This window comes from Piliocolobus tephrosceles, chromosome 1, assembly GCF_002776525.5.
Source record: "Piliocolobus tephrosceles isolate RC106 chromosome 1, ASM277652v3, whole genome shotgun sequence".
Classification (NCBI taxonomy): domain Eukaryota; kingdom Metazoa; phylum Chordata; class Mammalia; order Primates; family Cercopithecidae; genus Piliocolobus; species Piliocolobus tephrosceles.
In genome coordinates, this window is record NC_045434.1 from 155,155,885 (window position 1) to 155,179,458 (window position 23,574).

The 23,574-nt window shown below is 38.8% G+C and overlaps 1 protein-coding gene across 1 annotated transcript in view; it reads left to right on the forward strand.

Annotated features, from left to right (window-relative positions):
• SLC35D1 (solute carrier family 35 member D1) overlaps positions 1 to 22,969 on the forward strand; it is a 51,567-nt gene extending 28,598 nt beyond the window's left edge. Inside the window, exons 9-12 of the mRNA XM_023209976.2 lie at positions 2,358 to 2,425; positions 3,470 to 3,548; positions 10,808 to 10,890; positions 17,921 to 22,969. Coding sequence (XP_023065744.1) covers positions 2,358 to 2,425; positions 3,470 to 3,548; positions 10,808 to 10,890; positions 17,921 to 18,029 — 339 coding nt within the window. The 3' untranslated portion in view covers positions 18,030 to 22,969. The remainder of the gene's footprint in view (positions 1 to 2,357; positions 2,426 to 3,469; positions 3,549 to 10,807; positions 10,891 to 17,920) is intronic.
• The last annotated feature ends 605 nt before the right edge of the window (positions 22,970 to 23,574 follow it).

Here is a 23,574-nt window from a genome sequence, read left to right on the forward strand (position 1 = left end):
GCCCGGCGAGACTCTGTCTTAAAGAAATAAAAAAGAAAATGGAAGGTGAGTCACAGACTGGGAAAAAAATATTTGTATTTTATGTATGTGTGTGTATGTAGCATAACATATATATGATTAAGGACTTTTATCCAGAATATATTTTTCAAAACTTGTGTAACTCAATCATAAGAAGACAAATAACATGAATAAAAATTTGGCAAAAGAGGCCAGGCGTGGTGGCTCACCTCTGTAATCCCTACACTTTGGGAGGCTAGGGCAGGGGGATCACTTGAAGTCAGGAGTTCATGACCAGCCTGGCCAACATAGTGAAACCCTGTCTCTACTAAAAATACAAAAATTAGCTGGGTGTGGTGGCACGCGCCTGTGATCCCAGCTCCTTGGGAGGCGGAGGCAGGAGAATCGCTTGAATCTGGGAGGCGGAGGTTGCAGTGAACTGAGATCGCACCACTGTACTCCAGCCTGGGAGACAGGGCGAGACTCTGTCTCAAAAAGAAAGTTGGCAAAAGATTCAGACACTTCACCGAAGAAGAAATGCTGATGTCAAAGAACCACATTAAAAGATACTCAACTTGACAGTCTTTAGGGAAATGCAAATTAAAATTACAAAATACCATTTACCCACTTGTTAGAATGGCTTCTAACAGTTCCAAGTGTTGGTGAGAATATAGAGCAGTGGGAACTCTCTTATAGTGCTAGTGAGAATACAAAGTTGTGTAGCTACTTTGGAAAACAGTTTGACAGTTTTTTACAAAGTTAAAGATACACCTAACCAAATGAACCAGCAATCCCATTATCTAGCTATTTACCCAAGATAAAGAAAAACATGTCAATTGGGAGACTTGTAACCGAAGGTTCAAAGGTTCGTAATAACTTGTGGAAATAACCCAAATAAATGTCCATTACCTGGTGTTTGGATAAACAAATTGTGGTATACCCACAAGAGAGAATATAGAATACTAATTGGCAGTAAAAGTGAATGAATTACTGATACATACATAGGATGAATGAGTCCTAGGAGCATAATGCCAAGTGAAAGAGAAGGAAGACACAAGAGTACATGGTATACAACTCCACTTGTAGGAAATTGTTGAACAGTGAAGTTATAGTAACAGAAAGTAGATCAGAGGTTGCCAGGGGCTTGAAATGGAGGGGAGATTGACTGTCAATGGGGAGGAGGGAACTTTGGAAGGAGTTGATTTCTTTATCATGATTATAATGGTGGTTACGTGATTATACATTTGTGACTCCTCATTGAATTGAACACTTAAAATTAGTTTATTTTTCATGTATTCTACCTCAACAAAGAACTACAGACAGTCTGTGTCTGTCAAGCCCTGTTAGGAATGTAATTAGATAAATGTGATGTGGGTCCTCCAGGGAGCTCAGTCTGTGGACATGGTATGGAAAGATTTACAATTCAAAGGGACAAGAACTCTAGAGAGGAGTGCTGCGGCACAAAGGAAGGAGTACTTGATCAGGGAAGGCCCCACAAGGGAGCCTTGAGTTTTAATTTGATGGCTGAACAGGAGTCAGACGAATGTTGAGGGGAAGGACATTCCAGGCAAAGGCATGCAAGTGGGAAACTGTATGTTATGTTTTATAAGCCACAGGGAGCCTGGTATTGTTGGAGCCCTGGTGTCATGAGATTTATGTGGAAGTAGCAAAAGTTGAAGCTGGACAGGTTGGCAGAGATAAAAGGTGGAATGTTTCTCACATTTGCTTATCAAACTCCTATTGCAAAAACAACTAGGTACTTGAGAATCCATTCCTCTTGGACAAGAGATGAGATTATCAGTGCGCCCTTTCATTTCTGTTTATTCCTTTCCTTTTGGCTTAACACAGACAACACCACCACCACCACCACAAAATACCTTGTTTTTAGAATTAACAGTTTTAAAACTGTAATTCTCCTTGAATAGACCTCAGCTGAATTTGTATAAGTAAGGCTGTATTTAAGCTTTCACACGTTACAGGAAGGAAACATGTTTTGATGTTTGAGAAAGCCTTTAGTACTAGCACATTAATAGCCATCTGAAAGAACTGAGATTAGCCACATGTGGCTTGTGCCTTCAACGAAATGTCAGTTTCTTTGCACCAATAGTGAGAAGTATAAAATCCCCACATTACATTTTAGATGAGAGAAAATCTTATGAAACGACTTACTAGTTCAACTCTGTATACATGAAATCTTTGAACATCACTCTCTATCCTTGGAGTAATTCAGGGAAACGTATACGTGTGTGTCTGTGTCTGTGTCTGTGTTGGAGGCAGACTCATAGAAGGATTTACATTAAAATGGGATAGCTGATTTTGAAGGCCTGGTCTAAAATTTAATGCTTTCTTGTGTGTTGCAGGCTGTGGAGTTTGAAGGCTGGGCCGACACCCTCTTTCTTCTGCAGTTCACCCTCTCCTGTGTAATGGGGTAAGCCTTTGCTACCTTGTTAGCAGGTAGTTTCCTAAAGAAATAGGTTAGAGAAATTTGCGTGCCTCATTTCTCAATATCTTTTTAGGTCTCTTGAGTATGTCAGCCTAGGATAATTAAGCCTCCAGATTCAGGTGGTTTCATAGCCCTTGGGAATGTGCTCTTAGGGCTACTGAATTGATACCTTAGAAGGATGAAGAAAAGAAACAGTTTACCTGCTGTTTAGTAAGCACCATCATATTTCAACATGCATTAGTTTTAATCTCTATACTGACCATTTGACAGATAGAACTTTAGTAAATTGTCTAAATTTGCACAGTTTGTAGGTGGCAGTGGCAGCATTTGAATTTGGGGCAGTTTGACCCCTCTTTACCATGTTTTCTTCTTCACAGAAGAGAATATGTAGAGGATGAGAGGATACCTGCAAACATGCCTCTTCTCCTCACCTCCATGTCTCTCTAATGTGTTTTTTTTCCTCAGCTAGTCAGTTTAGTTGCTATTTGGTGACTGGATCTGGCACACAGTGAGCAGGTGCTTCAAAATAAAGTTGACCTGATGCCTTGGTACTAAGTCAGGCTGAGAAGCCTCAGTGTAAATCAGAGGCTTTGTATCCCCTCTTAAAGTAGTTTTAATTTGGTTTTCTTCAATATTTAAGGATCTCTCTTGCCTCCATCTGGCCCAGCGGACATGTTGTCCTTATGGAAGGTTCACAACTGCGTTTTAGGGTCTGTGAGCTCTGAGCTTTCTGTCTGGCTTAGGCGTATTAGTAGGAAGCATGATCTATAAAAAGTCATGATTGTAAGAGATGGTTCAGGGTTTTGATGAGGGCAGCAAGGAAAAATACTTGGTAAGGAGATGAATGTGTTTCTCTATAGTGAAATTTTAAAAATTCTGAAGCTGCAGTATAACAAGCAGTGAGGTGGGGAAAATTCCTAGCCGATCAGTGACTAGAATGTGCTGGCCTGGCCAGCACTGATTGTTTATCTTGGCTAGACATTACTATAAAGTAAGAAACTGGATTTTATACCTCTTCCTTCATTCTAGGTTTATCTTAATGTACGCCACAGTACTCTGCACGCAGTATAATTCTGCTCTTACAACTACAATAGTTGGCTGTATTAAGGTAAGTAGAAAAAGTACTGTTATCTTTTTGGTACCTGCGTTATTTGAAGATCTTTCCTTTAAGATAAGAGTCTGGCGATGGCCTTAAGACCCAAATCGTTATTTCCTCACATAACTGTCTTAGTTTGACAAATTGTGGTGATAGTTTCTGAAACAGTCTTTAAGAATGCAGGGAGGGCATAGTCTCTACTTGGAGGCAGCTTAGCTCTGAAGAGCATGGGAAAAGGAAAATGTACTATCTGAACAGAGGAAGGAATAGAATTAGGTCTGTTTCTGACAGGGCAGATTAATAGCTTGGTAATGATAAGCCTGTCCCTTTAACCCCCAGTGAGAACTGCTGTGTTCTCTGCCTCACTGAGATCTGGCTGTTTTGTAGGGAAAGGATGCTGGCCAGAAACTAATGGGGGGAGTTTTCCTATGCCTGAGCCAAACCTTAAATGGCTCACTTTTGAAAGCTGCGTCTGACATTTCCAATGATCTCATTTCCTCCTGATCCATTTTATTTGAGGGGAGACTAATTTGTCTTCAGCCAGGAGAGCCAAGTTGACTCGAATATTGAGCTCAAGTTGGTGGCTTGAAGCCTGAGGCCTCTTCCATCTGACTTTGTGATTCTAGAGCTTTATGATTCAAGAGGCCGCAGCTTGTCTGAATTCCAAATGAATCAGCCAAGTGGGCCTGCTTCCTTAGAAAGGCAAGACCGAGAGATGTAGATCCTTAATGTTTGTGGAAAAGAGGGCCATTACCCTTGTGCCTTCCTTTCTGATGCCCCATTACTCAGTAGTGAGGGAAGGGGTTTCAGAGGTCAAGTTTTTACTGCTGTTTATCTTTGTAGTCTCAATAGAGTGGTGCCCACCTGATCTCATTTTAGAAACTAGATTGGGTTAAAACTCCAGAAAGTCTGTAGTTTCAGATCATGAAATTGGACTGTTTGTTGTGAATAGAATTCCGAATTAAGCTACAACAGGTCAACAGTGTGAATTCCTTTTGAAAGCTAGAGATATTCCATATGCCAGGCTGACTGAGACAGCTTCAGGCCCCTCCCCCAAATTAGCTCTGGCTGTGTTTTGGTTTTGTAAAGTGAATGCTTCAAAGGTAAAGTGGATGGCTTGCCTCTTCAGTATAAGAGCAGTGAGAATGTGAGAAATAGGCCATGTTTTTAGCTAAGGAGAGGGATGATGCAGGAAAGCCTATGTTTAATTTTAATAAGTAAACCTATTTGCCTGGAATTTCTTAGTGTACTTTATCATTATCAACATGGGATACAAATAAAGTCATTCTTGCTTACATAAAGTTTATACTTTCCTTTTGATACATGTTTCTCCTCACAGTAGTCCAAGAACTCCATGGATTTACTCATTCCAGGGTGATTAATTTTACTTACACACTCCACAGGGAGGCAAAAACTGAATTGTCTGATGAGTTTACTACTGCTCTTTGCTTCTTACTGGTGCAGGGTATCACTGTTGAAGGATGGCTTGCACATGCGGACAGATGGGAATTGCTGATACCCTTGCAGGGTCGAAGTCTCACAGGACACAGTGGAGCTTCTGTCATTAGCATCCCAGTCGTAACCCATTTAGCTCAGCCATTCCTCCTACAAGAGGCTTTAAGCTTCCTTTTGTGCTTGAGAATCCCCTGCAAATCCTTAGGTCAGCATTCCTTTTTCTCTTCAGGATGGTGGGAAAATCACTTATGAAAACTCGTTAAAAGTAGAAATTCCAAGACCTACCCAGATAGACTCAGTCAGAATCTCTAGAGTAAAGCTTAGAAATGTTTAAGTTTAACAGGGTTGCCAGGCAATTGTCAGGTATACTAAAGTCTGAGAATTGCAGTCTTAGTTTTGAGCTAGTGTGACTCTTCTGTGCTTCCCAATAATTTCTTTTTTGAAGATGTTGGTGTCTTTCCTTGATAGCCAGACTTGCTTAGGATACCCTAATATATACCTACAGGTTTTCCAACTTCTGATTTTGAGCAGCATGGGTTGGATTCTGTCCCCTTCATTTCTGAAGTTCCTTGGGCAACTTACATAATCCCTGGATCTCTGTATTCAAATGAGGTCCTATTATACACTTTCCTAAGTTGCCTGCTAGCCTTGTTTATTGTTACATGATACTTAATTTTATTTTTTCCCTTCAAATAATAGGAAAATCCTTTCTAAGGCAACCTCCTGTCTTTGAAGCTGACATAATTTTGAAGGTTCTCTCAAAGGGTGTTTTATTAGAAAAATAATTTTGAAGTTTCTTTTTGGCCTTTTTCACTGTGTCATTTTACTTTGTGTCTCATAGGCCTAATCTAGAGGCCTGTGAGAAATAAGTCAGAGAAACATATTTTGGGGTAAAATATTTTAATTTCCTTCAGTTCTCACTTTAAAACTTCCAAAAGTTTTATATATTAAAAGCCATTTGGGCCAGAGGTCATTTGAGATAGACAAAGAAGTGAGAAAACAAATTTAGATAAGCAGAAAAGAGTAAATTTAAATATATTGTCCGGTATCTTTTTTAGTCATAGTCCTAAGAATGGATTAGTTTAAACATTTGTGTCCCATTTTAGGAGGTGGCATTGTAGATACACTAGGCCTCTTATGTATGATGAAGGCAAACAGATCTTTAATAGGGGGTGTTTTTATGGAAACAGAGGAAAAAAACGAAGGTTAATGTCTGGAGTAGTATATAGAGTTTTGCAGAGTCCTTGAAGTATCTTCAGATTGCAGTGGCATTCTGACAGACTTTACTGGATTATAGTTCAAATCACTATTGAAGTGAACTTTCTGAGTAGTGTATACATCAGTAGGCATGAAGGCTATTTGTGTGTAACTTGTGATTTTTCTTGAAGTTTAAGTTGTCTAGTTTCAGTTTATAGGGCTTTAAGAAAAGCACAGTTTTAATTTGCAGTGACTTAAAGTCAAAAATGGAAGAAAAATTTGAAAATGTTAGTTTGGAAACCTGTATCCAGGGAAGAATTTAGGTTCTAGTCTAAATATTAGAGAAGTAATAAAAACAATAACAGTGAATGAGGCTAGAATCTAATTTAAATAGGTGTGCTATAGTTTTATTTGAAACATATTTTTTTCTCTAGTCTCCCATTTTTACCAAAGATAAATCATAGAGGATCAATTTATTTGTAAAATAAGTTTAAGTCTTATTATACTTGGCCTGCTTATTTGTATAAAGTGTAGTAAGAATAGCGATTGGCCATATAGGCTCTTTTTAGATTAGTTTTGTTGTAACTTTTTAATTAGGAATCTTAGATTATTAGACTTTTAAAAGCCTCAAGGCCAGGAAGCTAAGCCAAGGATTTGCCACCAGACTCTAATACCTGTAACAAATTGGGTGAATCTTTCTCCTTTTGATATCATAAAATAACTTGAAGTCCCTTGGCCTGTCAGAAAGTTACATTTTTTGTTTATCACAGGTCAGGAAGCTTGTAAAGGAACTGTGTAGATAAGGGTCTTTTTATTGACTTTATAAAGTCAACTTTAATTTCTTAAAGTAGTTTGGTTGCATCTGAAAATATTTTAGTCACAGCCTTGGTAAAATAACCAGTGTCTCTAACTGTGTCCTGTTACAAAGAAAACAGATGTGTATTGAACTTATCTAAACAATTATATTCTGATAAGTTAAGAATATTTATAAATCGTTTTTAAATTTGGAGAAATTAGTTACAAAGATAAATGTTTTAAATTTATTCACAAAGTATATTTTACTCAATTGTTATAAATTATAAGTAGTTTAAAAGAAAAAACAGTTTTTTGACTCTGGCAAAAACAGCATTTTTTTTTAAAGTCATAAAAATTACTTTAGTCTTTTACTAATGTAATTCCGTGTAATTAATTCTTATTCTGCTGGATGTTAGGTTAGCAATCCTCATGAATACATCAGTTTTTGAACTAGAGTACTGAAAGTTTTTACCTAGTCTAATGGTCTGATCAATAAAGTTACCAGAAACCTGTATTTACAACTACTTATCAGGGTCTTTTTTATTAATTTCTCTGAAGAAAAAGCAAATTTTGGACTCTACCCAATTGTAAACTGCATTTTGAGAAGAATCAAAGTAAAACAATAATTGTCAATGGACAACAAAAGTCTTAGAATAGTTATACAATTGACAAGGAAATTTGGTTATTTCACTGGCATATACCAATTTAACATAATCATAATTATTACTGATAATATATATGAAGACATTTCAAATCTTTAGGAATCTCATATTTAGAACATATATTAATAACACATTTATATAAATGTAATGCAGAGAAAGTTAAGCACTATTTTTTAAATGATTTCCATTTGATTTTAACATACTGAATAAGGCTAATGTTTCTCTTGGACTTCTAGAGGCCCTATTATCTAAAAAGTTAGTTTGAGGTCAAAAAACTGAATTTGAAATTTTGATTTGGGGAAATATGTCAGATATCAAAGGTTTAAAACAAGATTGTAGGCCACTAAAATAAATCATTTATTTAGTCAACATGATAATTTAAAGATTTTAAAAAGCAAAACCTTTTACTCTTGGTGGAGACTTATAAGACATAATAAAGACACCATGAGTTATACTGAATCTGTTTTTCCCTGTCTCCCTGTTTTTTGTAGTTTATTTAGAAGGTAAATAAAATTTTAAAAATTATTTTTTATTAATACTACATGAAAAATTTGTTTAAAAGAGAAAACTGCCCGGGCTTGGTGGCCCACGTCTGTAATTCCAGCACTTTGGGAGGCCAAGGTAGGGGAATCACTTGAGGCCAGGAGTTTTAGACCAGCCTGGCCAACACAGTGAAACACTGTTTCTACCAAAAAATTAGCCGAGCATGGTGGTGTGCACCTGTAGTCCCAGCTACTTGGGAGGCTGAGGCAGGAGAATCACTTGAACCCATGTGGCGGAGGTTGCAGCTAGCTGAGATCGCACCAGTGCACTCCAGCCTGGGCAACAGAGTGAGATCCTGTCTCAGAAAAAACCAGAGAAAATTAGATTTTATTTTTGTATTAGTGTATTCTTAAAGTTAATTTTAATAAAACCTTGTAAATAAATCTATTTTAGTTAGTTTAACCACAAGATTTTTATATGTTTTTAAATAGCCTCTTCAATTTAAACATTTTTTAAAATATTTATTTTTATTTTTTTAATTAAAACCTTTTTAAATGTTTATACTGGGCAATATCTTTTTTTTTTTTTTACAAAAACTTATTTTTATGTCTTCTATAACCTTTTTTATGAAAAACACATTTTCCTTTTTGAATATACTTTGCATATTGAATTGTTTATTTTAATATCTAGTTTATATATTTTAATTATGATAGTATCTCTTAGTAACTCTTATTTGTAGTGAAAAACCTAGGAAATAAGTAATTTTAACTATATGTAGAGTGCAAAACAAAGAATAGAGCTGTGAACACAATGCCTGGAAGAGTTAATCCTTAGTATGGCCAAGAGACACGGTTGGGCTAGGGAGGACAGGGCCTGGGTGTTGTCCCCAGACCTCACCATGGTTGTTTGTCTAGACATTAGAATCTAAAGTCTCAAATTTACAGACATAAGCTCACAGATAAATTAAGTAAACATTAAAAATATTATAGAAGTAACAGTTCTGGCCGGGCGCGGTGGCTCAAGCCTGTAATCCCAGCACTTTGGGAGGCCGAGACGGGCGGATCACGAGGTCAGGAGATCGAGACCATCCTGGCTAACACGGTGAAACCCCGTCTCTACTGAAAAATACAAAAAACTAGCCGGGCGAGGTGGCGGGCGCCTGTAGTCCCAGCTACTCGGGAGACTGAGGCGGGAGAATGGCCTAAACCCGGGAGGCGGAGCTTGTCTGATCAAGTTAAAATCTAACTTAAAATTTGAAGACATTTTAATTTTATTTTACTAATAATTGTTCAACTTTTAATTTATTAAGGATTACTAAAATCATGTGAACTTGAAAATTATTTGTGCTTATTTAATTTATGAGTACTAACTTATAAGTTAATTTGATATGTAGACAGTATATTCAATGTTTAGTTCCCACTTTCAAGTGAGAGCAGGTGGTGTTTAGTTTTCTCTTCCTGCGTTAGTTTGCTTAGGATAATGGCCTCCTGCTGCAACCATGTTCCTGCAAAGGACATGATTTCATTCTTTTTTGTGGCTGCATTGTATTCCATGATGCATATGTACCACATTTTCTTAATCCAGTCTATCATTAATGGGCATCGTGGTTGACTGCATGTCTTTGCTATTAGGAATAATGCTGCAGTGAACATAAGAGTACATGTGTCTCTTTGGTAGAATAATTTATTTTCCTTTGGTGATATAACCCAGTAGTGGGATTGCTGAGTCAAATGGTAGTTCTGTTTTAAGTTCTTTGATAAATGTCCACACTGCTTTCCACAGTGGCTGAACTAAATTTACATTCTCCCCAACAGTGTATAAATAAGCATTCCCGGCCGGGCGCAGTGGCTCAAGCCTGTAATCCCAGCACTTTGGGAGGCCGAGATGGGCGGATCACGAGGTCAGGAGATCGAGACCATCCTGGCTAACCCGGTGAAACCCCGTCTCTGCTAAAAATTAAAAAAAATTAGCCGGGTGAGGTGGCGGGCACCTGTAGTCCCAGTTACTCGGGAGGCTGAGGCAGGAGAATGGCATAAACCCGGGAGGCGGAGCTTGCAGTGAGCTGAGATCCGGCCACTGCACTCCAGCCTGGGCGACAGAGCAAGACTCCGTCTCAAAAAAAAAAAAAATAAGCATTCCCCTTTCTCCCTAACCTCACCAGTATCTGTTGTTTTTTGTACGACATTCTGACTGATATGAGATGGTATCACATTGTAGTTTTGATTTGTGTTTCTCTGATGATTAGTGATGAGCCTTTTTTCATATATTTGTTTGCTGCATATATATTTTCTTTTGAGAAATATCTGTTCATGTCCTTTGCCCATCTTTTAATGGTGTTATTTGTGTTTGTTGAATTAGGTTGCTTATCAATTCTGGATATTAGACCTTTGTCCAATGCATAGTTTGTGAATATTTTCTCCCATTCTATTGGTAGTATTCTTTAGTATTGGCAAAAGCATTTATCTTCTGGAGAAATAGATTGGGAAGAGGTTAATGTCACTGATTTCTTAATAGTGTTCTTCCTTATACTATACTCTTATTAGGGTTGGTGGGTTTTTGTTGTTTGTCTTTCGTTTATTTGCTTTTGTATTTTAAGGACAGATATTTGGATGAGTTTTATATATATTTAAGAAACTCTGTTAAACCTATGTAACAGTATATTACTATTTTTATTTTTAGAATATATTAATAACTTATATTGGAATGGTCTTTGGTGGAGATTATATTTTCACGTGGACAAACTTCATTGGTTTAAATATCAGGTAAGTAAAACAATTTAATTAAATTGAAAAATTGGGATTGGATATTCAAATAATGTCATAATAAGGTTAGGCTATTAAAATTAATGGAAAATTTATTCATTGTTAAACATATATGGAGTGCCTTCTATGTGCTACATATTTAATGTCTCTACATAATGCTTTCTAAGAAGTGGGGAGAGGTTGGGCATAGTGGCTCATACCTATAATCCCAACACACTTTGGGAGGCTGAGGTGGACAGATTGCTTGAGCCCAGGAGTTTGAGACTAGTCTGGGCAACATTGTGAAACTCCGTCTCTACAAAAAAATACCAAAATTACCTGGGTGTGGTGGTGCACGTCTGTAGTCCCAGCTACTCGAGAGGCTGAGGTAGCAGGATCACTTAAGCCCAGGAGGTCAAGGCTGCAATAAGTTGTGATTACACTGCATTCTAGCCTAAAATAAATAAATAAATAAAATTTAAAAAAATAAAAGTGGAGGGTGGAGAAAATGCTTCTATATTCTATTTAGAGTATTAGGGAATCTTTTCTAGAAGTTTAACTCCCTTTGTTTAGCCTTGAAAGCACTCTATTATGCTAGTTGGCAGTGCAGTGTTCTCTAGAAATATAGGGCTAAAGAAGAATAACATAACAACAATTATTTGATGTGTGTCTGACATATTACTACCTTTCATTAGACCTTACATGTCTTCATCAGTGAAGGGGGTTACTTGTATTGTTTGAAAGGTCTTTTTCAGTTCTTGAATCCCATTGTTTTAAATATTCTTTACATGCCTTAAAATGATCAAATTTCTGTTTGGGCCAGACCTCTGTCTTCAAGTCAGACTTGTCTAGTTAACAGTCCACTTGACACCTCCTGCTGACATGTCTAAAACTGAACTCTATTTCCTTCAAAGTCTGTGCTACCCATGGTCTCTATCATCTTAGTTGATGGAGACTCCATTCTTCTAGCTACCTGGTTCAAAAATCTTGGCATTATCCTTGACTTTTCTATCTCATGTCTAATATCCAGTATGTTAGCAAATTTTGTTGGCTTTACCTTCAGAAACTATCCAACAGACGATCTCTTGTCACTATTAGCATTGCTTTCATCCTCAGCTGAGCTAGATTGTTGCCTTAGTCTTGTACAGTCTTATCCCTGGTTTGACTCATCCACCTCCCTCTCCTGCTGTCAATTCTCAATAGAGTAGGCAGTGCATTCTTTGCAAAAGGTAAGTCTGAATATGTCATTCTTTTAATGCTCCCATACTCCCCACTCCATGACTATTGAAGTTCCAAAGTCCTTACAAGGCCCTACGAGATCTAGCCCCTGTTTACCTCTCCAAGTTTAGCCACTGCTTCTCTTCTTCTCCCTTACTCTACTTCATCCATATAGACCTCCTTGCTGTTCCTCTAGGATGTTTGGTGTGCTTCCTCTTTAGGACCTTTGGACTGAATATTTTCTCTGCCTGGAATATACTGTCAGATATTTGCGTGGCTAGCTTTTATGCCTGTAAGTTTTTCCTCAGATGTTATCTTCTCAAGGAAATCTACCTGGACCAAACAAAAACATGAAGGTGGAAATGCAGGTGTTGGATGAGGGCTGGGGAGAATGGGCAGTAGGCACTCCAGTGTGGTTAGTGTAAGAGGGATTTCACAAGGATAATTCTGGAAAAGTAGGTCAGTAACCGAGTGTGAGGTGCCTCTCAAATGTCTCATAACGGAGGAAGAATGAGTGCCCAGCTTGGAAGACATTCTGTGAGATACCAATAGACTGCGTAGATGATAGAGGTTGGGTCAAAACTTGCTTACTTGCCATACAGTTAAGATCTAGTTAGGATGATCAAAAACAGAAAAGCCTTGAGGATGAAGAGAAGCAGCAATTGCCAAAACCCCTTTCATCTTTTTACTGTTCACCAATATTAGCCCCTGGTGTACCTTAGCGTTTTGACTTTTACGTCTCTTGGGTGGCCACTGCATGCTACTTAACCTTGTGAAATGATCTATTGTCTCATATAATTTAACTATATAATTTAACATATGTTAATATACATATAGCATAACATCTAACATATATAATAACATAACATATAACATGTTAATATTACAACAACATTGTCATATAATTAAATTATATAATGTAATTCCTATGTACATCCTGTAAGAATGGTATTATAATCTCCATTTCACAGGTGTGAGGGAACTGAGGTTCTGAGGGGCTAAGTAACTTGCCCCGCATCATAGAGCTTTGTAAGTGGCAGAGTGCACACAGTTAGATTCTCTTTATTCAACGCAATGACATCTTTGTGTTTCTCTCTGTTCAGATTGGAAACCTTTGAAAGATGGTAGATACAGAGGCAGTACAGCTCTGCTGTACTTAGTTGGTGAGAAAGAAAATGGGAAAAGGCTTCCTAAAAGTTGCTGTATGGGGAGTGAGGATGGGTGTCCTTGGTCGTTGTGGGAAGAATGTACCCAGAAACCCAGTTTCAGTTATTTGGCAAGAATTTTGTTTGTTAGGAAATAGCGGTACAAGGCAAACTCTTCGTTCATAGGTTTTGATGTAGATTGGCTTATTTGACATATAGAAGGCAGGGTCTAATCTGGGAGGCAGAGGTACCTGCCTAGACACATGAACAGACATGTCAGTGATGAGATATGTAAGAGGCAGCCTGGAAGTTAGGACTGTTGTTCCCTGGCCATAGCGTTGCTATATTGAAAGCATTTTTAGTGTGTATTTTTGGAATGGATATCTCATTGTTGGGGGCTAATGAATATGTCCATGACTATAGGTTTAGGAGAAGTAGACTGTGTTTGCATTGCTTTTGAAGATCAAAAGTGGATCAGAGCAGATCAAGTGGATTTAATAGATTCAGTAGATTTGGAAGCAGTTTAGCACATTCCAGTCAGATTTGCGGTATTCTAACAAGGCCCCTGTCTCAGGAACTGTAGCGTTGTATTTTTCTTCTGGTTGTCTCCCAGCTGTGTCTGCCACAGCAGGTCTCTGTGAGTTAAGAGTTGGTAGTGCCACTTTGGGAGGCCAAGGTGGGCAGATCACAAGGTCAAGAGATCGAGACCACCCTGCCCAACATGGTGATACCGCATCTCTACTAAAAATACAAAAATTAGTTGGGCATGTTGGGGTGCGCCTGTAGTCCCAGCTACTCAGAGGCTGAGGCAGGAGAATCGCTTGAACCCTGGAGGAAGGAGGTTGCAGTGAGCCGAGATGGCATCACTGCACTCCAGCCTGGCAAGAGAGTGAGACTCTGTCTCAAAAAAATAAATAAATAAAAAATAAAAGAGTTGGTAGTGCTATTGTTTGAAGATTAGACATGAAAATTGCTTGAAAATTTTTTAAACGGCATAAACCTAGGCTTGCATAATGATTTTACCTTATTTTTAATATGCATGTTTTAACTTTTTAAAAGAAAAATCTTGTTGACCAGTTCTAATACAAGTGGTTCTTCTTTTAAAAAATGAATATTTAGGATGATCTAATGTGTTAACACCAATTTCAGAGTACCAGAAGGTATCAACTTTCATGTGAATATGTATGGGACCAATAGATTAGTTAAAGGGTCTGTGTTTGAAGTAGTGGAAGATCCTGATTTAGAATCATTTAGTAGTGATGTGTAAAAATTCATATATAACCCTTCTCTCCTTCAAATCTGGGCTTTTCCTCATTTTCCCTTTCCCTTTCTTCCAGTTTTCCCCTTCCCCAAAGCTGCTAGAGAGCAACTTATATAGTTCCTTCCCAAAGTGTTTACTCATCACTGCGTAACACATAGTATGCTCGCTGAGGAACGTTCAGTTCTCTTCAGGTGGTTCATGAATTGCCCTTTCTGAAAATTATATTTGATAATGATCAAGTCAGTAATAAAGATGAAATTAAAAATATTTGATTGTTGCCTCACGTTACAGCCATATGGCAATGGTGTGCCCCCTCTTTCATTATGTTACATCTCCTTGCTCTATGGTGTGAATGTTTGTGTTCCCCCAAAATTCGTTTGTTGAACTCTCAACTCCCAAAGTGATGGTATTAGGAGGTAGGGCTTTGGGAGGTGATTACGTCATGGAGTTGTTGCCCTCATGAATGAGATTAGTGCCCTTATGTAAGATATCCCAGAGCATGATGAGAAGATACTGTCTGTGAACCAGAAAGAGAGCCCTCTCTAGACATTGAACCCGCCTTGATCTTAGACTTCCCAGCCTCTAGGACTGTGAGAAATAAATTTCTGTTGTTTATAAGCCACCATTTATGGTATTTTGTTACAGCCGCCCAAATGGAGTAAGACGTTTATTATTATAGTACCTTACCTTTTGTCAGCAGTGCATATCCCCTCTGGTCTGTGAGTGTCAGGGCTGACAGGGAAGGTAGGAGAGAAGAGAATGAAGAGATTATTCACGTAATCTCATTTGATCCTCAGACAAGCTTAGACAGATAACAGTATTCTTATTTGATGAATACAGAAATGGATTAATTTGCCCAGGGTCACATAGCCAGTGTAGATTGAACATCTAAGATCCAGAATGCTCCAAAATCTGGAATTTTTGAATGCTAACAGGATGCTCAAAGGAAATGTTCTTTGGAACATTTCAGAATTGGGATTTGGATGCTCGGGCTGGTAAGTATAATGCAGATATTCCAAAATTTGAAATCATAAACACTTCTGGTCCCAAGCATTTTAGATAAGAGATACTCAACCTATAGTATATTCAGGATTTGAACCAAGACCTAACTGTAGAGTTCATGTTTTTTTCAATACACTGACTATGCTGGGAATATAGGATCTGGAATTATCATTAGGCCTAAGCCTGGAGTAAATTCCAGGACATTCTTTGTCTTTTTCTATCCTGTGCTTCTCCAGTATTCCTATCCAGTTTAAATAGGGTTAATATGAACATCAGAGATTGTCTTAACAGGAAAAATAAGAAACATTTTTATTTTTTAGGTGGTTGTGGGAAGGGGAAGCTAGAGAAAGGTAGGATGAAAGAAAGGAGAGGTAGCTCTTCTACTTTGTTTTGTGGTGGGTTTGGAGGCAGAGGGAAATTGACTGTCATGTGGATGGGTGTACATGTGAACCTTAAAGAACTTTTAGCTTCAGTCAAAAAGACTTCAGTAAGTCATTTCTTGGGTCCAGTCCAGCTACCAGGGAAGTAATCTACTTGAGGTACTAGAAGAACCAGAAAAGTTTCTAGGAGAGTCATACCAAATTCCAGAAAAAATTAAATGGGAAAAAGCTGCTAGATGAAGGAAAAGATGAAGCTCTATGAACATTGGCATAAGCTCTATGAACATTGGCATAAGAATTGGGTTCATGCCAGGCGCGGTGGCTCACTCCTGTAATCCCAGCTCTTAGGGAGGTAGAGGCGGGAGGATAGCTGAGCCCAGAAGTTCACGACCTGCCTGGGCAATATAGTGAGACCCCATTCTCCACAGAAAGGGGGAAAAAAAGGCCAAAAAAAGTGTAAGAATTGGGTTCATGTGTCCCCTTTCCTCAGGTGGGGTGATGGGGGATACTCAGTTTAGCAGTTACTGTGTTGCTAAGAAGTGCCAGGCCAATTGCAAGAGACTCTGTGCAGCTAAAAGAATTGAGGCCACCATGGGAAATTAACAAGATGATAAGGACAGAATGAGGATGGATAACTAATACCCAGTGGCACAAGGGTCATAAGGGAGGCAGCAGTTGGAGTGGAGAAAGGCTGACCTGGGTTTTATTCTGGTCTATCATTAGGATGCTTTGTGACCCTGAGCAAGTTATCTTATGACTCTGGGACTTTCCTCATCTATAAAATGGACACTTTGGAGGGATATTGTACCTTGGAGGGATATTGTACATTGCAGGAATATTGGGAAAATGGAAATGTATATAAAATGTTTGACAGGTAGACTTTAATAATTTGATTGCTCTTAAGTGCTGTGAGGTGCAGATGAGGAAAAGGAAGAATCTGGTTGGGAAGGTTCAATTGGAAAAGGCTTTATTTTGGGTTGATTGGGGTCTCAGAAAATGGCTAGTGTTATGTGAGCATGTGTAGTCAAGAACAAGCGCCAGTGCCTGATCCCGCTTTCTTCCTAGTGGGAACAAGAGCTAGGCATCTCTCACCCTTCTCCAGCTGGTCTGGGGCTGATGTCAGAGCCCAGAGGAGAACAGAACTAATTTCAAATAAGCAGCAAGTTCATGAGTCAAGTGGTCAGGTAGAAGATGAGGGCCAAACCCAGGGCAGAAAAATTGGAGCCCAGGTCAGGCACCCAGCTGGCTGGAATCCAAGGGAGTCCTGGGCGGCAGTCTCAGTGGAAGAGCCAGGGAGGGCAGGGCAGGAGTGGTCGGATCTGTGAGCTCTTCCAACCTACTTTCCACTTAGTGAATAGGGTAGGAGGCTGTGTATCCTAGGTGAGTTTGAGGTCCCCACAGAGAATGGACCAAGTAATCATTGTCATCAAAGAATGATCCTTCTTGGTGGGAGGTGCAATGGGTAAGTGAGGGGTACCAGCAACCACCTGTCATAGGCTGAAGGCCCAGCTGCTAAGTTCCCCACTGTGAACTTGCTTTTAGTCAGAGAAAAACCAGCTCTGTGAATCTCATAGGGTCTGCATATTTAACTAATTTGGGATGCTTCCTATTCATGCCTATTTTTCCAAATGCAAAAAACATACAACTAAAAATGTACCTGTAGTGTCAGCATCCACCTGTAACCACTGTTAATATTCTTGGTGTGTTCCTCACAGACTTTTGTCTATTCTAGTGTGTACTGATGTACATATTCATGTTCATTTAAATAAAATGAGATTAGACAGTGCTTGATATTTTATGATATATTTTCTCATAAAAATTTAAGCTGTCTCTAAAATTTAATATGTCAATGCTTGTTTTTATTTTATACCATTTTAATAGATGCATAGTACTCCGTTGTATGAATTTATACAATTCCCCACTATGAAACTTTACCCTTCATCTAATTTTTTGGTGTAAGTTTTTGTTTTTTTTTTAACCAAGTAGAGTGTTTACCCTAAAACCCTCCCTTCCTCCATCTCTTATAGTGGTTTTCTGTTTTGCAGCATTGCTGGGAGCCTGGTGTATTCCTATATCACTTTCACTGAAGAGCAGCTGAGCAAACAGTCAGAGGCTAGTAACAAGCTGGACATTAAGGGGAAAGGAGCAGTGTGACCAGAGGATTGCTTCATCTGATACGTAGGCCTAAGTTTTTAATCAACTCAGAACACTGGCAATTCCCACACAGATACTGAGGTGTCTTGATTATGGAGGAAATACCATTCCTTTGCACTTGTACAATCTGAGGATTGATTGCTGCCTTTTAAAATTTTATGATGAGAGAAACTTATAATTGACTCTATTTTAAATATGTTGTTTGAATTAATTTATATCAGACTGGAAAATGTACTGGGCTTTTTAATTTATTTTTCTTCTATGCCGACAGTGAAACATCAGTGTTTTGAAAGTATTTTATTTCATAATTTGATATCCAGGTGTCCCTGAGAGCTGCATATATAATGTTTGCCAACTGGAGCTTCATCATTCAAATTGTTGCTGCATCTGGAGGCAGTTTAGCCTCTCCTCTGCTGGAAATGCAGACAAATATGTGAAATTTCTCTTCTTTGAATTTTATTTCTTATGATTGCATTGTCTTTGTCATATCGTCATTCCATTTGCCAAGGTAAACAACTTTGGCACTATAAAAAGATGTGGGGCTTTGAAGTGTATTGCTGTCTACGTTAGCTTCCCTGACTTTCATAGGATGAGCAGAGTGCATTCCTTGAAAACATGTTCTTTTTTTGTTGTATAGAATGGGGATAATGAAGGGGGTGAGAAAGTAGGCCTTTTACTAATTTATTCATCTGTTTGATTTATTGATTCAACTAAAATGTTTTAAGTATATGTGCCAGGCATTGTGCTAAATACTGGGGATACAGGGATGTTTGCAGAGGTAGTTGAAACATCTCACTCATGCCATAGTGACTGAGGTAAGGTTGCAAATTTAGCTCTGTTAAAATCATTCAGAAGATGTCACTAGGAGTAAGTTTGTTTCAGCCCTCAAAAGCCGCAAGTCTGTAAATTGGATTAAAAACACCTGCCCTACCTACCCTGCAACAGTGTGAGTTCAAATGCTGCAATGTGAGATGAGGTACAAGTAAAGAGCTGTGTTTTGTAAACTAGTGCAGCTCAGCATTGACTCCCTCTCTAAGTGACAATTGCAGACAGGCAAGTCTGTTTTCCGTTGCCTCCTTCCTTTGGGTTCAGTTGCTCTTTGAATGAATATGATAAGGTCCCACATTTCTGAATTTATTGGTTTGAGGGGAAAGGCTGGTTAGATTCTTCGTATTGTCACTGGTTGGTTTTTCTCTGGCAGTGTCAGTGTTAGAGCTGTCATCTTCTTCCTTAAATGGCATGAGCAATGAGCAAACTTCCCTCCTTTCAACATTCCCACCTACATTATATGCCCCTTGGCTCACTTACTGAGCTTGCCAACTTCTCTCAAAACCATTGCTGCATTTTGGAAGAGCAGATGTGAATGGGCATTGCCTAAATTGTCTCTTGGGGCAATCTGGAGGGTGGAGATTTTAACTCAAACATAATCCTATGACTTGACTCAGAGATATCCATTGACCTTGAGGATTAGTGTGTTTGCTCAGGCCAGTTTTGCAGCCAGTGTGCAAGAGATTTGGTGCCTTTGCACTAATACACACACTAGTGTCTACTTCATTGGGTTTGTAATCCACTGGACTCTGTTGACCTAAACAGTTAGGGTTTTGATTTTTTTTTATTTGAAAATTTATATTGAGATCATTTTCATATTCCTGTCTTTCTCTTGTGGTTTGTCTTTTCTAAAGCCTGGCTGGTGGTGCTCTGTCCCTAGAATTATCCCTGCAGCCAACTCCCAAGTTACAAGCTTCATTAAGAGCCTTAGACTCACTTTTTTCTAGCATCTTCTGACCTGAGAAAATTCCACTGGGAGTAAAGGATATTATCTTGTGTCATATGGGTCTTACTCTCCCTGTTTTACCAATGAGAAAACAAAACTCAGAGAAGGATGACTTACTAATACATCAAACCCATGTCCTTTTTATTGAACTATGACTGCCATTTAATTAACCGCCCTTCCCCTCTGAGGGACTTAGGAAACAGATCCTGAGTTCACTTGAACCCTTTCAAAAAAGCAAGCAGTTGATTGAATTTGGTGTCAAAGAGGAGCATACTTTGCAAATCAGGAAGAGTGACACGGTACCCTGTCCTGGAACCTTTATCCCACTTCCAGGCTGACTTTAGTTGGTAATGCACTTCTGGCTGTTAATGTTGCCAACACTTCCTGGTTTTGCTTAGATATAGTGAAAGGGCGTAGTGAGAGCTATTTTTAGTGATTCTTTTCCTTCTGTCAGCAACATGAAGGAGGGACCTTTGAATAATTTTTGTTGTAGAATATTTCTTCATGAAAGGCTTTTGGGTGTGTTTAACAGTTGTTGGGCTAGAGCCCCACCAGGAGTTGAACTGCCTCTTGGGGGTCAGGTTTCCCAGGAGATCTGTCACCTCTTCAGGAGTATTTGAGAAAATTGTGTAATTACAGCTTCACTAAATGCACGTGACAGGCTTCTGTGCCTTGGGAGCCCTGGCTTATGCTGAACCTTCTGGCTGACCAGAGCAGTACAGCAGCTTCTGCTTGCTGGATGCCTCCTTTAGCTGCTAACCAGCATTGCAAGATGGAGCAGCGTGAGCAAGCTGGAGACTGAATAGTCTTTTGGAGTTTGTGTTTTGATTTTTGCAGGCGTGTTACAATATACTGGTGATTTACCTGGTATTGTGGCACCTCCCAGAATCTCTGGTTTTTGCCCCATGTTTGATATTTACTAGAAATAAATGCAGAAAATCTTTGTCCTGTTAACTGCCTCCTGGGAGAAAAAGAGGCAATACAGAGTTAACTCCTTAATTTGCCCACGGAGACAGATGAGCTGTGGTGTTCCAAAAGACAAATTCTATGACTAGTGGCTCCTGTTCAATGTAAGTGAGGCCCTCTTTGGCCAATCTGCTTCTAGTCAAGGCTAAATGGATTGGAATAACCCTAGTTGGCCAGGCTACACGTTGCCAACATGTCCCGTTGAGTTTTATTTGCCCCATGTGGCTGTGGACTTTATGAGTCAATCATTTATAGGCTCCAGTTTGCACCTAGTTTTTTAAAAAAAGTGCATTTACACGCTTTTGGTAGTCCTGTTTTATCAAGAATCCATGGAGGGTTTTGGTTGGTACAGCTGATGCTGGATCCTCACAGAGAAACAGTACAGTTTCACATTGAATCGGTTTGAAATGGCGCCCCAGGACTTTGGGCCTGCCTTGCTTTACAGCCTCGTTCAGTGAGCAGAGATTTAGTGAGCAGCTGTTGTATGCCAAGCATTTGGTAAGCTCTGGAAAAAAGATAGACAAGACATGGTTCTTGCTTTCAAGGAGTGTGTAATTCTTTGGCCAGACATGATAATCTGGACCCTGAGTGGGAGAAAGGAGACAGATGAAAGGAGTCCGTGATTTCGTAACCAAGAACTGCCTGCATAGTTATGAGTATCACTGATTTTAGGGGTGCCCCACAGAGCTAAAGCATTTTTTTAATCTGAGAGGACTTTTGTAACTCATATTAGTTAATCTTCTAGCTCTGAGACAGCAACACAGCTCTTAGAATTCTGTAAGTAGCCTGAGGCCTCCTCTACTGTACATGTTCTTGTTTTCCCAAAACTGTACGTTTGGTTTCTCCTATGAACAAGACTGTAATTGATTTTTCTGTCTCTGAGGAAAAATGTTCAGAATAAATGAGATAATGGATATGAAACTACTTAGCACAATGCCTAGTACATATCAGGCACTCAGCAAATGTGGCTACCGTGTCATTATTTCATGGTGAGACTCAAGGCAAAACAAGATTCTTAATTTATGCTCCATAAATGCTAGAGGCTTGGGCAATATGGTATATCCTGGTATGACCCTGTATCTCATTGCCTCTAGAATCCTTAGGTAACAGTTTTTGTTCACTGTCTTTTCTTTTTTAAAAATATCTACTGGACACAATTGTAGCCATTACATGATGCAGGTGATTCTACCTATTTTTAAAAAAGAACAAAATTGCTTTTATATTGTGATGGTACATTTTAATAAAGGGAAAAAAATTTCCCCCTACTCCCCCTCCTTTTTTTTTTTTTTTTTTTTTAAACAAGGTCTTGCTCTGTCACCAGCCAGGCTGGAGTATAATGGTGTAATCATAGCAGCTCACCACAGTCTGAAACTCCTAGGCTCAAGTGATCCTCCTGCCTTAGCCTGCTAAGTAGCTATGACTATAGGCATGTGCCATTACGCCTGGCTCATTTCTTCCCCCCTTTTTTTTTTCCCCCAGTAAAGACAGGGTCTGACTCTGTTGCCAGACTAGTCTCAAACTCCTGGCCTCAAGTAGCCCTTCTGTCTCAGCCTCCCAAAGTGCTGGGATCACAGATGTGTGCCACATGTCCGGCCAGGAAAATTATTTTCTGTCTTAAAGGAAGATAATTACATTTTAGATTAGCAATTCAGTTAAATCTTTCTCAGTTTTTCATCTTAAGATGGCTCCTGCAAAGGCCAGCGGCGTTCCTTTTCCACTCTCTGAATTGAAAGCAGTTGACCCCATGCTGCCCCTGCTTCCAGGCCTGTCTCGGTTGTCATATATTGTGAGTCTCTGGCACCATCACTGTTTTCCAAGCCAGTCTTCTAGGTCTTACTTTCAGGATGCTGCTTCATGGTATGAGGATATAGTTTACAGTGTTGTAGTTTTTTTTTAAAGCTTTGTTCTTTGAAAATACTTTTTAAAAAGAAATCTACTGGTTAGATTTATTGTCTCACAAAAATGTTTTTAGAGATTATTTTTTTCACAGGTGTTTTCTTTCTCATGCTGATGATCGACTGATTTTTGTCTACAGGTAACCTCTCAGTATTTTTTCATTTTAGAGTCTATTTACCAAATGACCATTTTAGTGTTAAAAGGTACTGAGGAATTGAGGTATGTAAATCAGGTGACATAAACATGAAAATTATGTGCCTAAATATTTTTGTAATGGTGTAAAATAAATACTTTTTCCTGAAAACAAGTATTAAAATTCCTTTGTAACTGCATACAGAGACTAATCCAGAGCCAGAAGTCTGCCCGTATTTTAGAGGTTGGCATCCTGTTAGTTGATTGAGACCCCGTATGTAGAAAATACTATTTTCTATACAAATGCTTTTATGAATAGTACATAGGACCGAATATCCAGTGTCTTGTGGCATACTTGTGGTAAACTAGAAGGAAAGAAATGCTAATCTTTCTGTTTTCAGGATGTTTCAACTGCATTATCAGGTTTCTAAGCTTCTGAGTAGCTTACACATCAAGTAGAGGCATTTTGGTACACGCAGACTCAACAGGGGTGGAAGCACATTAAGGTGTGTCAGAGGGAGAAGCATATTAAACCTTTTTTTAAGAAAAAGATTGTGGTAAAATACAAATAAAATATACCATCTTAGACATTTTTAAGTGTACAGTTTAGTAGTGTTACATATATTCACATTATTGTTCAACCAATCTCCAGAACGTTTCCTTGCAAAATTAAAACTCCATACCTATTAAACAGAAACTCACCATTTTCCCCTCACCTCAGTCATCGGTAACCACCATTCTTTCTGTTTCTATGAATTTGACTACTCTAGATATTTT